Below are 15637 nucleotides of genomic sequence, written 5' to 3' on the forward strand. Positions count from 1 at the left end.
TCTGATCATGTGTATAAGAGCTCATTACGTGCCAGCTACTGTTCTAGGGACCAGGAGCCAGGGCCATAGCAGTGAGCAAGACTGGCAAAGTGTCTGCTCTCGGAGCTCACAAATGAGGGATGATAGACTGTAAACAAGTAGAAGTTGAACTAAACAGTGTGAAGGAAGTCAAGCAGGGTCCTGGGAGGCGGGGGGCTGAGGGTGGTCAGGGAAGGCCTCTCTGAGGAGCTGGCTACTGAGCATAGACCTGCATTGTAAGAAGAGCAAGCATGCGGAAATTTGGGGCTAAAGCATTCCAGGCAGAGGTAAAAAGCCTGCAGACAGGACATGTTCACAATTCCAAGAATAAAATACTTAGGAGTAAGTTTAACAAAAGAAGTGCAAACATATGCTTTGATAACTACAAATATTGAAATAAATGAAAGAGAGTGGAAATAAGTGGAAAGGCATCCCCCAGGTTCCTGGACTGGAAGATAATATTGTTGAAGTGGTTGGACTCCCCAGACTGATTGTGGATTCAGTGTAATCCCTGTCACAGTCACAGCTGACGTCGTTGCAGAAATTAACAAGCTGATCCTGAAAAATAGCAAGGCCAGTGTGGCCAGCGGCCGGTGAATGAGGAGGGAATGTTGGTGGAGATGTAGTCATGGAGGTTGGCAGGGCTTCTGGATAATGACGCCCTGTGGGCCTTCACAGGAATCTCATGCCAGGTCCAGTGGGAAGCCTTAGGAGGGCTTTAAGCAGGGGAGTGATAAAATTCAGTATTTGTTGAGTGCCTACTCTCTGCCAGGTGCTGGGATGGGCATGAGTATGGTGGTGAACAGGACAGAATGTTGAATAAATAGGATTCAGCTCTTCAGTGGTAGGAAAGGAGAGCATCCTCAGTTTATTTTTGTACATGTTGGTATGTATTTGTGTCGTATTACTGACTTTTAAACATTTTCTTAAGTAATATGGAAGTAGCAAATGTTCATTAAAGAATAATTAGAAAATTCAAACCGAAAGAATGCCTATCTTTCAAGATCCTACCACTTGGAAATAATGACAATTAGCATTTAGTGGTCTTTTATTTCCTTCTAGTCTTTTGAATGGATTTATGATCAGATAGTTCTCAAGTTCAGTAATGAGCGACCTCCTCACCCCCCAAAACCGTCAAAGGAAACAGAAGTGAGAGTCATAGGTTTTCTTTTGGCGAGTCAGTGGGTGAGTCTTCTGATTCATTCCTTTCAGGTGGAGCTGATCAGAATAATGTTCAACATCAACCCCCTGGAGAACCTGAAGGTGTACATCAGCAGCCGGCCCCCCTTGGTGGTCTTTATGATCAGTGTAAGCGCCATGGCAATAGCTTTCCTGACCTTGGGCTATTTCTTCAAAATCAAGGAGATCAAGTCACCAGAAATGGCAGAGGTATAGTAAATTCTAAGTTCTCCTCTCAGACTGGCTGGACCTTTATAGAGTGGGAAAACACCTTTTGGCTCTCCACATACCTTTCTTTGGTTGTGACTTTTATCCCAGTGAGAAAGAGTATTATTTACTCAGAATTTTTGGTCTTCCATCTTGCTGTGACTCACTTTGTTAGGAAATAACCTAGTCAGATAGTTATTGGTTTAAATAATGCTACCAGCTTTAGTTAGACTGTTTCAGCAATGAAACATGTATTTTGGAAAGTATGTTTGTAAAATGTTTGTGTCAAGAAGATCAAGAACTAACTTCTTTGCTATTCATATTAAATTAGCTAACTACAATTTTTAAAAACTAAACATTTGTTATTTTAAAGCCATATATTGTCATGGAGTTTTATCAGCTGTACTGATAGCTTTTTCATTGGAGAAGAAGAAATTCTAAAGAAATTAAAAAGCAGGATCTTATTTCCAAATATATTTGTCTTTTTCTTATCAAGGGAAGCGTCAGTAATCTACAAACTTGCCTTCTAGATTTTATTTTTTGGTCAATTTAAATGAATTATTTGGGCATTGCTCTTTAATCGTTAGTCTAGGCATATAATAATTTTTGAACAGTCATAATACAGATTTTAAAAGATGTGTGTGGGACTTCCCTGTGGCACAGTGGTTAAGACTGCCTGCCAGTGCAGGGGACACAGGTTCGAGCCCTGGTCCGGGAAGATCCCACATGCTGCGGAGCAACTAAGCCCATGTGCCACAACTACTGAGCCTGCGCTCTAGAGTTCGCGAGCCACAACTATGGAGCCTGCATGCCACAACTACTGAAGCCTGCACGCTTAGAGCCTGTGCTCCGCAACAAGAGAAGCCACCGCAGTGAGAAGTCCACACACCACAACAAAGAGTAGCCCTCACTCACCACAACTAGAGAAAGCCTGCATGCGGCAACAAAGACCCAATGCAGCCAAAAATCAAAAATATCATAAAATAAATTTTAAAAGTGTTTCTGCATATCAGAAAACAATACAGAGTTGATAATCTTGTTTAATAGAGGTGAATAACAATATACCTATTAACAAATTTATTTTATGTGTTAGAAATTATGTTGAATCAATGATATGGTGAATTTACTGGTGGATAAGTGTCTTTTAGGACAAATTAGTCCCTGTCTTAGATTCTGTGAGTGTCTTCTCTTACCCTTTTTCTTCTTGGGTGTGTTCGTTGGTGAGAGTGGGCATGGGGGCGGGGATAGGGGTTGCATCATTGTTGCATCGTGTGTGCCTTGTGACCGAGAGGAGAGTTGTGCTCAGTGTCATGGGGATCATGCTTCCTCTTGTGCTCGGTGGCATTCTAGATCATAGGTGATGTTAGCAAGAGGGACCACCTGCCCACATTAACTCTCTAATACAAAGGAACAAGTTTTAGCTATTTCTCCTGTGAAACCCTTTCAAAGAGTTTCTTACCAAGAGACCTACTGGCTGGCTTAATTCTCCCCCTTTTCTGCCCCTGCCTGAATCTTTAAAGGTTATCCAAACAGGCTGTACCTACATTAGGGCTGAAAATGAACATTCTAGTCAAACCAAAGTTCTTCAGCATCCTGGCATTGCTCTCCCTCAAAGCTCAAATCCATGTTGAACACACGGCCAAGGCCAATGGTTAAGACGTAGCCTGGATAATTAGCCCTTAATCGAAATGGGGCCTGACATTGGCCTTGGCCAGCTGTTCAGAATGGACTCGAACTCTGCAGGAAAGCAGAGCTGCAAGATGCTGCAGAACTTTGATTATGATTAGTTTAGTGATTTTATTTTCAAATGAGGATCCTAGGTATATGGGGAAAGTTTGGCGCTGTGAATCAAAACGATTCTGAGTCTGTCTTCAACTCAGCTGGCATTGGCGAGTCCCTAATTTGCTCTGGGCCTCAGTTTCCTCATGTCTGGAATAGGAAGGGGTGAGACTAGGATGTTCATTTTCAGCCTAATGTTCTTTAATGGTCTGCTGAGTTTGTAGGTGTCAGCGAAAATGTAATGTGAAATATCTGGTTGCCTTCTTACTAAATGCCGGATACTGATAAACTGAGGCTATAAAGGTAGACCTGACTGGTTACGGATTACTCCGAATGGCATTTTTAATCAATGTTAGAGTTATTCAAAATGTAACTTGGGGCTTCCCTGGTGGCGCAGTGGTTAAGAATCTGTGCCTGCCAATGCAGGGGACACGGGTTCGAGCCCTGGTCCGGGAAGATCCCACATGCCACGGAGCAACTAAGCCCATGCGCCACAACTACTGAGCCTGTGCTCTGGAGCCCACGAGCCACAACTACTGAAGCCCACATGCCTAGAACCCATGCTCTGCAACAAGAGAAGCCACCGCAATGAGAAGCCTGCGCATTTCAACGAAGAGTAGCCCCCACTCGCCGCAACTAGAGAAAACCCGCATGCAGCAATGAAGACCCAGCGCAGCCAAAAATAAAATAAATGAAATAAATAAATTTATTTTGAAAAAAAATGTAACTTGGTTTGTCTTCACCTTTGGCACCTTTTTGTAGATAATGTTGCTTGGGAGAAAGAAGTTGTATGTAACAGCCTCGGTTGATTTGTTGTTGCAGTTTTAGCCTGTTCATCTTTGGGTGTCTGCTAAAACTAAAAACACACCCTGGTGGGTACTTTGTTGGTGTCAATTTTAAAACTGCTTATAATTTAAACCATCAGTACAGATATTAAGAGAAGCCTGAGGGCTTCCCTAGTGGCGCAGTGGTTGAGAATCCACCTGCCAATGCAGGGGACACGGGTTCGAGCCCTGGTCCGGGAAGATCCCACATGCCGCGGAGCAGTTAAGCCCGTGCGCCACAACTACTGAGCCTGCGCTCTAGAGCCCGCGAGCCACAACTACTGAGCCTGCGTGCCACAACTAATGAAGCCCACGTGCCTAGAGCCCGTGCACCGCAACAAAGAGTAGCCCCCGCTCGCAGCAACTAGAGAAAGCCCGCGTGCAGCAATGAAGACCCAACGCAGCCAAAAATAAAAATAAATAAGTAAATAAATAAATTAAAAAAAAAAAAAAAAAGAGAAGCCTGAAAACATCTTTTCTCCTCCCTTTTGAAATTGTTCCTGTGCTAAAGTGGCATCCAAAGTCCATGACGAGAGGGAAAAGTACCACACGAGTGTTGGTATTTACTGCAGTTTTGCGTTCCCAAGACAGAAAGCAAGGTGTAGAAAATTGACCTTATGAGAAAATATTTTAAGGCGGCCTTAATTTTTAAAAAATAACTAATTATAACTGCTAAATGAGTTTGGATTAATACTTTCAATGTTTTACTACTTTTGTTCAAGCTTTCTTTTCAAGCTTGATTCTGAGGCTAGATGATTTCCTGTAAGTTTAATACCCTTTTTTTTCTTTACATATTTTTCCTGAGTAAGTTGGCTTAATCTCACAGTGTAATAGCTCATGCCAATGAAGAGTTTATATTTCAGATTTTGAACGTGAGAGTGGTTGGAAAACCACGCTATTATGCCAGCACAAGAGGCTGAAGGCTGTGTTGTTGTATTTTGAAGGACTGACTCTGAGGCATGGTTCCCCTGTTGTGTGACGCCACACCGGGGGTTGTGACTGTCATTGCGCTGGCAGCACTTACAGTCGGCTCAGGCTTGTTTTCCTCTCTCTCGTTTCACTGAAGGATTGGAATACTTTTCTGCTGCGGTTTAATGATTTGGACTTGTGCGTATCAGAGAATGAAACACTAAAGCATCTCACAAACGACACCCCAGCTTTGGAAAGCACAGTGACCAGCGGCCAGGCCAGGATGTCCACGCAGTCCCCGCAGTCCCTGGAGGATCCAGGCCCAGTGAACATCTCAGTTGCCATCACCCTAACCCTGGACCCACTCAAACCCTTTGGCGGGTACTCTCGCAACGTCACCCATCTGTACTCGACCGTTCTTGGGCATCAGATTGGACTCTCAGGTATGTGAGTGTTAGCCACTTCCCTCCAGGCTCTCTCAGGTAACAGCTGTCAACACGGAGCATTAGAGTGTACGGTTTTACTCATCAGACTGTTTTTTACTTTTTGTATGTGTCTTCCCTCTTGTTGAGTTTGAACTAAACAAAGCCAAGAAGGGACCATTTCTACTACATCTTCACTTATTAAAGTGTTTGGTATGCAGTAGGCTCTCAATAAAAGCCCATAAGAGTAGGAGACTGGGAAAAAAATTATAAGGCCTATTTCTGGTCTTAATATTTAAAAACACATTTTTAAATTTTTGAGTTTTTATTTTTTTAAATGTTATTGAAGTATAGTTGATTTACAGCGTTGTGTTAATTTCTGCTGTACAGCAAAGTGACTCAGTTATATATATTCTTCATATTCTTTTCCATTATGGTTTGTCACAGGATATTGAATATGGTTCCCTGTGCAGGATCTTGTTGTTTATCCATCCTGTATATAATAGTTTGCCTCTGCTAATCCCAATTCCCAATCCATCCCTCCCCCACTAGCCCACCCCTCGGCAACCACAAGTCTGTTCTCTATATCTGTGAGTCTGTTAAAAACACCAGTTTTTTATTCTGGCTCATCATTTTGGAGTTTTCAGTACATACTACAGATATTGCTACTAGTCTTAAAATTTTGTGAATGCACTGGGCTAAGTACTAAGAACTAGAAAAAGCCTGGTCTCTTCCCTTTGGAATTTTGGGATATGGAAGAGACAAGCATAACGTGAGTTAATATTCATCAAGCACTTAAAATAGTTCCTGGCACAAAGGAAATGCTATATAAATGCTTGTTAAATAATATTAAAAATAAACACCTATGGAACATTGAGCACTGCCCTTGGACTAGTACTAAACCCATGACAGACTGTAGGTGATTGTAGGTGATTGTAGGTGATTCAGGAGAAGGTTGAGAAAGTAGTAGAAGCTGGAATAATCAGGAAAGGCTTTGTGCCAGAGGCTTGGGCCTTGGAAGAATCATCTTTGGTTTGGTTACCAAGAACCTTTTAAAGTCCTTGAAGGAACTTGGGAGTGCCTGCCAGCCTCCTGTTGGCTGTACCAGGTGAGAGCTGTTCCCATGTGAGGAGGTAAGGGCGACATCTGGGTTTTCCACGTAGCAAGTGGACCTTTTTCTTCCGCTGTGGCGTTCAAATACCTTATTCATTTATGCTTCATCACTCACCCGTCTCATGACCTTTCTTAAGTCTGTTCAACCCTCTGATCCTCAGTCTAGTCGTATGTAAAAGGGGAACAGTAACACTTCTTTGGTCATGTTCGTGGGATAGTGGTGCATTTTAAGTGAAGTAGTACATATAAAAGCAGTTTGAAAATGGTAAGAGTGCTGTACGAAAGCTGTAACAGTGGTGATGACTTACCCAGCCCGAGCCTTCCCACTCAGGCATGGCCTGGGCCCTTGCGTGGCAACTCCAGGCCTTGGCTGAAAGTGACCCCTCTCCGTTTGCCATTTTGTGGTTCTGCTGCCAGGTGAGCAGGCCTCAGAGTCTGGCTCGGAACTGCTGTTATTCCTGAAACCCCACAAAAGCAGGGGTCCCACTTCAGTGGGCTGATAGGTGATTCCTGGGTGGGTTTGATGTCAGGATTCATTCAGATTCCAGAGAATAATAAATGTATGAATTCTCGCTTTACTTACCAAAAAACCAATTTCTCTTTCCAGGCAGAGAAGCCCACGAGGAGATAAACATTACCTTTACCCTGCCCACAGCCTGGAGCTCGGACGACTGTGCCCTTCACGGCCGCTGTGAGCAGGTGGTGTTCACAGCCTGCACGACCCTCACAGCCCACCCTGGCGTGTTCCCCGTCACCGTGTAAGTACTTTCCTGACCTCAGTGGGTGTGCATAAGAAGCTCCATTTACCGTAAACGTGACTGGGATGCCTGAGCAAGTTCTCAGGACAGCTTGCATCGTGTTACTTTGTAGAATGGTCATCACTGGGACCTGTCTATAGGATTGTTTCAGTTTAATTTGGTTTTCTAAAGGTAGAACTTCTGCATAGAAGTATCAGAGGGTTAGTGTTTCGACAAAGTTGTGAAAGCATCTGGTTGCTGTGTGTAAGTTTTAGGTGGCCTTTCCTGTTGGTAGAAGAAGCCACAGGAAAGATGAATAAGAGCTGATCCTGTGACCATAATGACAATTAAGGCTCCTGAAAGATAAAGGTTTTGTTCATCTCCATTATCCAGGAAGAGTTATTTTTTAAATTGATAGTATAAATTGAACCTTATTTTCCGTGATATAGTTACTGTTTCTGAAACTTTTGCTTCATTTTTTTTGAGCAGCTCTCAGTGTAACCGCTTTGCCTTTAAGGCTTTTCTTGCCTCTCCTTTCTCTGGAAAGGAGATAATGATCTATAATTACATAAAATATACAAGATGTAACCTATTTAAAAGAATCTTAGGGTGAATCCTTTTAAAATAATTATCCTGGGATTTATCTATTTTAGACATTTGGAGGTTTGTAGGACAAGTTAAGCATTATTTGCTGTTGGTTGTAATATCTGATAGAGAACTTTGTATGCAAAACTTCCAGTTGTGACTAAGAGTTTAGATAATTTGAGAAAATGGGCTTAAAAGGAGCAAGTCCTTCTCTGGCCACATCACATGCGAGAGGACATGGGTTGAATTCTGAAGGCAGAAGTCTAACACCCAGACTCCTAAGTGCTGGATGCCTATTTCTTATTCTTTACGTGTTTATTAATTTTTTTTAAAAAATCACTGAACTAAAAATATAATGGTATTTATCTCAAGAAAATATGTTTCTTATTTCTCCCTTCCGCACGTGTGGCTCTGCTTGGTGCTATGCCAGCGCCGGTAGCTGAGACACAAGTAAATGTCTCAAGGCCACTGAGCATATGTGTCTTGCCCCATCTTCTCCTGCAGACAGCCACCGCACTGTGCTCCTGACACCTACAGCAACGCCACGCTCTGGTACAAGATCTTCACAACTGCCAGAGACGCCAACACAAAATATGCTCAAGACTACAATCCTTTCTGGTGTTACAAGGGGGCCATTGGAAAAGTCTATCATGCTTTAAATCCCAAGCTTACAGTTATTGTTCCAGATGTAAGTGAGAACAGTCGTGTGTGTGTGTGTGTGTGTGTGTGGGTGTGTCCAGGAACTGTTAGAGCAGGCCCTGTTTACCTCCTTGGGTTAGCTTAGCCCCTGCCATTCTAGCTGTCCAGCTGGGTTGGGAGACCAGGTGGAGTGCTGGAGACTTGGAAAAACATGCCGCCCGTTGGGTTAAGAAAATTGCTTCTGTTCTTTGTTTTCCGCTTTGTTCAACAGCAGGTATGTATTGAGCACTGCTGTGTGCCTAACCTGGGGCTACAGCAGAGGCTGGTTCAGTCTTACTCATCCATGCAGCCACTCACTGAAGCGTATTTGGTTAGTGGCAGTCTGAGCAATAAATCGTTCACAATTCAGAAAGGCAGAAGTCAACGGAGGAGATGACTCTGGCTAGATATTGACGCCTGTGTAGGATTTTACTTTACAAGGAGGAAATGGGCAGAAGGCACTGTACTCCGGACTAGTGGGTGATTCGCTAGTTTAGTTTGCTGCTCAGACTTGAGCCCACTTTTAACAGACTGCACTGAATTTTTGTAAATCCTCTTTTCTTCTGTCCGTATGTGCCAGGTGGATTTTTCTTTTTGCCTGGTCCTTCTCTTTTCTTATGCCTTGTTTTTATCAAGTTGTGGACAGTGGTATACCAGGGGCCTGCAGGAGCGAGCAGTGGGGATCCGGCTCTATGGTGGGCAGGGGCCAGGCTCCCGAAGGCCCTTTGTGCCTCGCTGAGGTGTTTAGCCTTTCTTCTTGGACAAGGCCATCACTGCCTGAGTTTGGGCTCCAGGGAATTTGTAGAGCCGTGTGTCAGGAAGACTGGTCTGCCCACCTGATGCGTGTAAATGGGATGGCGCCTGAGGCCCGGAGCTGTGAGAAGGAACAGGAGTGGGGGCCTGGCTGGGATCTCAACAACTGGCCGGGCCCGGTGGCTGATTGCCTGTGGGACATCAAGGAGGAGTGAGTCAAGGCTGGCCTCGGCGTTTCCAGCCAGGGGCTTGTCCACCTGGGGAAAGGCCCAGGAAGGACGCAGCCTCTCAGGGGAGGAGTTAGGAACACAGGTTTGGGCTGTCAGCCATGCAACCTGAGGGCTGTCAGAGCAAGAGGACGTAAAGAGAAGAGCAGGGGTTAAAGACTCTGGGGCCTTGTCAGGGGCGGGGGGATTCGGGCCGAGGACCGCCTGAGGAGGGGAAGGTACGGGTGGTGTCGGGAACACCCTGTCTTCACTTAACAAGCTCCAGCTTTAATAGTTGAGCTTCACTTAACAAGCTCCAGCTTTAATAGTTTAACTCTCAATTCCCATGTGAGAATTGATAGTTGAGGCAAGTCTGGAGGTTGTGCACCCTGATTCCAGGAACCCAGCATTAAAATCTCTCAGTAACTCAGTGCAGATGTTTCTGGTTTATTCTCTTTGTTTAGGATGACCGCTCATTAATAAACTTGCACCTCATGCACACCAGTTACTTCCTCTTCGTGATGGTGATAACGATGTTTTGCTATGCGGTTATCAAAGGCAGACCCAGCAAACTGCGTCAGAGCAATCCTGAATTTTGTCCTGAGAAGGTGAGCAGTGGGTGGGGTCTGACCCAGCATTGCGCCAGAAAGTCCCAATTAGTCCTTATTCCATTTATTGTGGGTGATTCCTTTCCTCCGGAGAAATTAGTTCCTGTCTTTTTATCAGCAGTCGTCTCCCCTCAGCCTCAATTATGGTGTTGCATCTTCAACCATATGCCCAGGCCTCAGCTGGGGAAAAAGTGTTCTCAAATCCCCACTGGCGAGCAGCTGACCCTGAGGGCTGCCTCCCCTCCAGTTCCGCGAGCTTGAGAAGTCACCTCCCAGAATGCTCATCCGGGTTTCCAGGCACTTAACGCTGTGTCGCAGCACAGTGGTTCTGCAGGATCAGCTGCGTCTTGCAGGAGACTCAGATTTCTGTTCATTCCCTCCTAGATGAGGTCTATTTTCTTAGGGGTTTCTTAGGGGTTTAATAGTTCCCCTGACTGATAGGTGTGTACGGTGTGGCTCCCTGGGTTTGGGATAGGGACCAGAACCTGGTAAGAGTGCTGGTGGGGCCGAGTTATCCAGGCTTTGCTGCGTGACTGGGTTGCCGTCTTGCTCTCTCCTAGGTGGCTTTGGCTGATGCCTAATCCCACAGCTGCCGTTTTCTGAGAGAGACTGAGAGAACCATAATCATTGCCTGCTGAACCCAGCCTAGGCCTGGACACTCTGTGAATACATTATCTTGCAATGTTGGGTTATTCCAGCCAAAGACATTTCAAGTGCCTGTAACTGATTTGTATATATTTATAAAAAATCTATTCAGAAATTGGTCCAATGATGCACGTGCTTCGCACTGGGCGCGGCCAGAACCCTTCAGCCTCACCTGCGGGCTTGGCGGGATGATCCTGAGTAGCGCCGGAGAGGCTTCGTGACCTCGCCGTCGGAGCAGGCCATGCTGTCTTTCCCAGGGCCCCAGAGGCGCTTCACTGCTGGTGGGGTTGAGGTTTGCTTTGGTTCTTGTTTCAGCCCGATCTGTACAGAATGTTCCAAACAGTCTGCACCTTTGATATGATATTGCGTTTCCAAAGCCACCCCAATCCATTTGGTGGATTTTATGTGTCTGTGGCTTAATAATTATAGTAACAACAATAATACCTTTTTCTCCGTTTTGCTTGCAAGGAAACATACCTATCTTTCTAAGTTTTTTTTTTTCCTTTGAAGAAAAAATAGTCACATTTTAATACTACTCTGATTAGGACAGATTTGTGCTTTTATCTTGAGTAAAAAGTTAAATATTTAAAAGTCACCTACATGGTAGAGATCTAAGTTTCATTTTCCACGTGGACAGTGAGGAATTTGGTCTTGTTCGAGTTGAGTTGGCACAGAATGTTCCGCTGTCTTTTTCCTCTCTGTGGTCCCTTCCCTCCGTTGTAAAAGTTAAAACAGCTTCCTCGCTCAGAAGGGCTTAAAAACGAGGTGCACACGGCTCTAGAGTGAAAACAAGCTGTTCTCTTCCGGAATGCAGCTGACGGCATGGAAGGAGAGGGTGGTGAGTCGGTCTGATAGTTAGGGTGGGGTTTCTTGTTTTCTTTGAAGAGGGAGTGGGTTTTCTTTCCTGGGTGTTTTTTGGTTTTTTTGCATTTATTTTTATGCAATTAACATTCTCAGAAGGAAATGGCAACTAGTAGTAGATCAGTAACATTAAGAAAACGATGCCTGTGAAATTGGAAGGAAAGCAATTCTGATTTGCCATTTATTGGGAAAACCAAAAGCATTTTCCTTTCCTATAACAGTTTGATAATCTAATTCCTTTATCCCTGTTTTCCTTCCAAACCATCTTCATTTTAAAACAGTTGTGCATCTTTTCCAGCCCTTTCTTGTTACTTGTATTCTTACCATTTTTCTTTTTCTTAATAGCTTTTTGCCTTAATAACTCATAGTCATTAATGATTTCTGTGTTCTCCCAAGCCATGTTATAGCAGAAGGGCAGTTAAAACCTTGGGCACGACTGTCAGCACTTCTTTCTCTTAACTCCAGGTCTGTATTCTGTTCTAAATTAGAACCAGCCCTGCAGTCTGAAATATATTGGCCTAGAACATTTTATCCCAGGCTTTTTTTTTTTTTTTTAATATCCAGGCATTCTTAAATGGAAAACATTTGTGGGCTTTTACTGAAGGTTGTTATTAAAATAATCATCATAGTAACTTGATATGTTAATATTCCTTTTTTTCCTTTTAGTACGTTTCAAGCACAATAATCATACTTGTCTATCCAGTTTTTTATGATATGAGTTGCTTACATGATGCATGGCTAACCGGTTAATTTAGTTTTCTCTTTAGAAACTTTGAAACTTCTCTTTAGAAGATTGAGAAAGAGCCATTTGGCTTGGCCTTTAGAAACATCAGTATCACTAAGACCAACAGATTTTAGAGGAAGCTGCTACTGAATTAATAAAATCCCAATGAAGTAGAGTTACAGGAGGAGATTTAGAACTGGCAGAGTAATATAAAAGGAAGACAGGTGAAAAAAGTCAGTTTCACTGGTTTGTTCAGTCCAGCTTGTTGCTAACATTAATGGCCCTTGTTTTAGTCACAGGGACTGGCTGGCATCTGTAGCCAGGGGAGCAGGGACACTGTTAGGCATGAGGAAAGGAAGTGCCAAAAACGCCTGGATGGTATGACTTGTCATGAGGCCAGGTCACTCACTTTAAAAATCCAGCATTCTCCCTCGCAGGTGATTCTCAGAGATCTTCCGGAGACCCAGCGTCAGCCAGGTGTACAAAGGGAGGAGGGGAGCCCGTGGGGCCTGGGTCCACTGACCCTCAGCAAGTCCAGAGGACCTGTTGCTATCTGGGCACTAGCAGACAAGGCCTCGTCCTCTGCTGTCTCTTGCTGGGGGGCCTCAGTGTCACAGACAGGGCCTGCCTGCCGTTCAGGGTGACCCCGTGCAGGGACACTGGCTCATCCTCAGGCATCTTGGACCAGAGTCCAATGAAAGGTCAGCAACTTACTATTAAAATGGTTGTTTCAGATCATATTGATCTCTTTCCTTTTTCCTTTTGTCCTTTCACTGTATGACTTGAATCAGTTTTGATTCTATCTATCTGTAAGTAAGTTTTTCTCGTCATTAGGAACCTGCCACTTCGGTTGCGTTTTCTTTGGCAGTACGTAGGGATTCAGCATCCTAGTTTTTCAACCCTCCTGCAGGCACTGTGGGGTTTCGAGGGCCAGCGGATCCATTTCACTTACCTTGCTGCATGATGGTCAGTAGCTGATCTGTTACGGCATTCACTCCCAGATTAATTTTCTGTGTTTGAAATATGTGCATATGTGCTTTCCAGAATAAAAAATCTGAATTTGCTGTGTCTCCGTTTCCTTCTGTCTGATGGGTGTTTTCTAGGGGAAGAACACGTGCGGTAAGTAATTGGGGGTGTTTTGTAAGCTGTTCTTCCCAAGTGTCACCCGTCGTCAGGATGAGGGGCAGGCAGTGGTATCCTTCTAGGTCTCACCAAGCACACGGGTCTTCTCCCTGAGAGTACAAGCTCGCAGAGCTGACTCAACTCCTGCCCGGAAGGAGGACGTAATGCAGAGCGGGAGGAGCATTTGCATGGGGATGGGAGTTTAAAGACACCCTTCTTGCTTATACTCACGCCCTCCGTGTGCACTCAGCCCGAGTCTCCAGAAGCCGGCTCTGACTTCCCGGTACAGAGCTCCCGCATGGGCCAGGCCTCTTTTGCCAGGAAATGCATCCTCCGCATTTGTAAAGGACAGTCATGTTCACTAACGTGAATTCTTCCCTTTCCCAGCGGGCAGGGGCTCTGTGGCTCTTCCCTCCCTCGCTCTCCAGCAGGGGCCGGGCGGTAGGGGCCAGCCGCTGGGTGCTCTGTGGGACAGGACAGTGCTGAGGACGGGACACCTCAACGGGCTTTTGCTTCTACCTCCTTCGCCTCGTCCTGCCTTCTCTAGTGCGTGGAACGCTGCTCCCTCCTCGGCCTCGGAGGTTTGTGTGTGGTGTTTCCGTCACGATGCAGAAGCCCTTGGAGAATAAGAGCTCGCATCTTCCTTCCCTACCATGTGTAAAATCTGACATGGACCCAGCCCACAAGTCCAATTGGAGACGGTGCTTTGTAAGCACCTCTTGGTCCTGGCGGGCGCACTGTGCCTGAAGGTCCTCGGACGCGCCCACTGTCCTTGCAGATTTCAAGAGAAGCGGAGTGAATGCACAGACCCGAGGTGCGCCGTGGAGTCCAGTCTAGCTCATTGTGAACTCATGTGCCGTCTTGAACAAACTCTCTCTCTGCCCGTCTGTGAGAGCCCATCTTTTTTTTTGTCTCTGAAGACCCCAAACTCCTTATAGCGTGCTAGTTGTTGATGATGGATGAACTAGAGTGGTTTGACCATTGCAGGAACAGATGGCAGGTTGATTGATAGTGCTTTGTCCGGGGGTGAAGGGGGTTAAGTTTTGCTTTTGAGGTTATTTACCCTCTTTACTCCAAACTCTTGCTCACTCAATAACGAATTTTTCTGGGGTTCTTCGTATGTGCCATCATCCACCTAGGAGCTAGAGGCACAGCAGCCCATGGACAAAATGCCTGCCCTCTGGGTACTTCCTTCTGGTGGGGGAGACAGTCCATACACACAGAAGTATATTTACAATCTCATGGCAGCCAGTGATGAGATAAAGAAGGTTACCTGGATGAGGATGATGGCTGTGACACCTCAGCTGCGGTGGTCGCGGCATCCATCTTGAAAGAGGTGTGCTTTGAAGGCACACACAACGGGGGGAATTCTGGTCTGGAGCCTTCCATGCAGAGGGCAGAGACTGTACTCCTGGGGCCCTGGCTTATTGCGGGGTGGAGGATGGGAGTCCTACAGGGCTTTGTCTTCCCACCTGAGGACCAGATTCCTCCAGGCTGCTGACGGGGGCGCCACACAGGCGCGGCAGGTCCAAACCCCGGCTCCAACTGCGACGGGCCACGTAACTTTGGCTGAGTGGCTTAACCTCTCTGAGCCTGTTTGCTCATCTGTAAAATAAGGATAACAACAGTACCCACTTGAATGCAGTGAGGATTGAGCAGGTTTTTTTGTTTTGTTTGGGTCATTTTTTGGCCACACCGTGCGGCTTGTGGGATCTTAGTTCCCTGACCGGAGACTGAACCCGGGCCCTCGACAGTGAAAGCACGGAGTCCTAACCACTGGACCGCCAGGGAATTCCCAGGAGCAGGTTAACAAAGCGCTTCGAACAGTGCCTGGCGCTCTGGAAACATTTATTTTAACACTGTGTTGTGGAGGGTGTCCAAGAGCGAGGCTAGTGGGTCACCTCTGGTTACCTTCGGTAGATGAGAACTAACAAAGCAAAGAGATCTCCTCTAAGCTCTAGTCTTCCATCAACAGCGGTGTTGCCTTTGCAATGGGTTCCTGTCATTTGCTGAAGTATTTGAGAACTGTTGCCTGAAAAGGATGCGTTTATAACTGAAACAAATTTCATGAAATAAAAACCACCCTCACCACACATAACACGCATTGATATTTAAAATTTTTAGTTTCTTCTATTTAATTGAAAAACCAGGCTTAACCACGAAATTGATTGCATGGCCAACTTAAAGGCAGGCAGCCTGCAATTTCAAAACCACTGTCTTAGTGCCAGCAATAATAGTGACCAGGTCATCGACAGATGGTAGCATAT

General features: G+C 45.3%; 1 protein-coding gene across 2 annotated transcripts in view; it reads left to right on the forward strand.

Moving 5' to 3' along the window:
* Window positions 1-13310, forward strand: part of TMEM248 (transmembrane protein 248) — a 32731-nt gene extending 19421 nt beyond the window's left edge. For both annotated transcript variants that reach the window (XM_061209274.1, XM_061209275.1), the window contains exons 2-7: window positions 1231-1407; window positions 5074-5359; window positions 7059-7209; window positions 8278-8461; window positions 9875-10018; window positions 10579-13310. In XM_061209274.1, coding sequence (XP_061065257.1) covers window positions 1249-1407; window positions 5074-5359; window positions 7059-7209; window positions 8278-8461; window positions 9875-10018; window positions 10579-10599 — 945 coding nt within the window. In that variant the 5' untranslated portion in view covers window positions 1231-1248 and the 3' untranslated portion in view covers window positions 10600-13310. The remainder of the gene's footprint in view (window positions 1-1230; window positions 1408-5073; window positions 5360-7058; window positions 7210-8277; window positions 8462-9874; window positions 10019-10578) is intronic.
* The last annotated feature ends 2327 nt before the right edge of the window (window positions 13311-15637 follow it).

The sequence above is a fragment of the Eubalaena glacialis genome, chromosome 13, assembly GCF_028564815.1.
Source record: "Eubalaena glacialis isolate mEubGla1 chromosome 13, mEubGla1.1.hap2.+ XY, whole genome shotgun sequence".
In the NCBI taxonomy this organism is placed as follows: Eukaryota; Metazoa; Chordata; class Mammalia; order Artiodactyla; family Balaenidae; genus Eubalaena; species Eubalaena glacialis.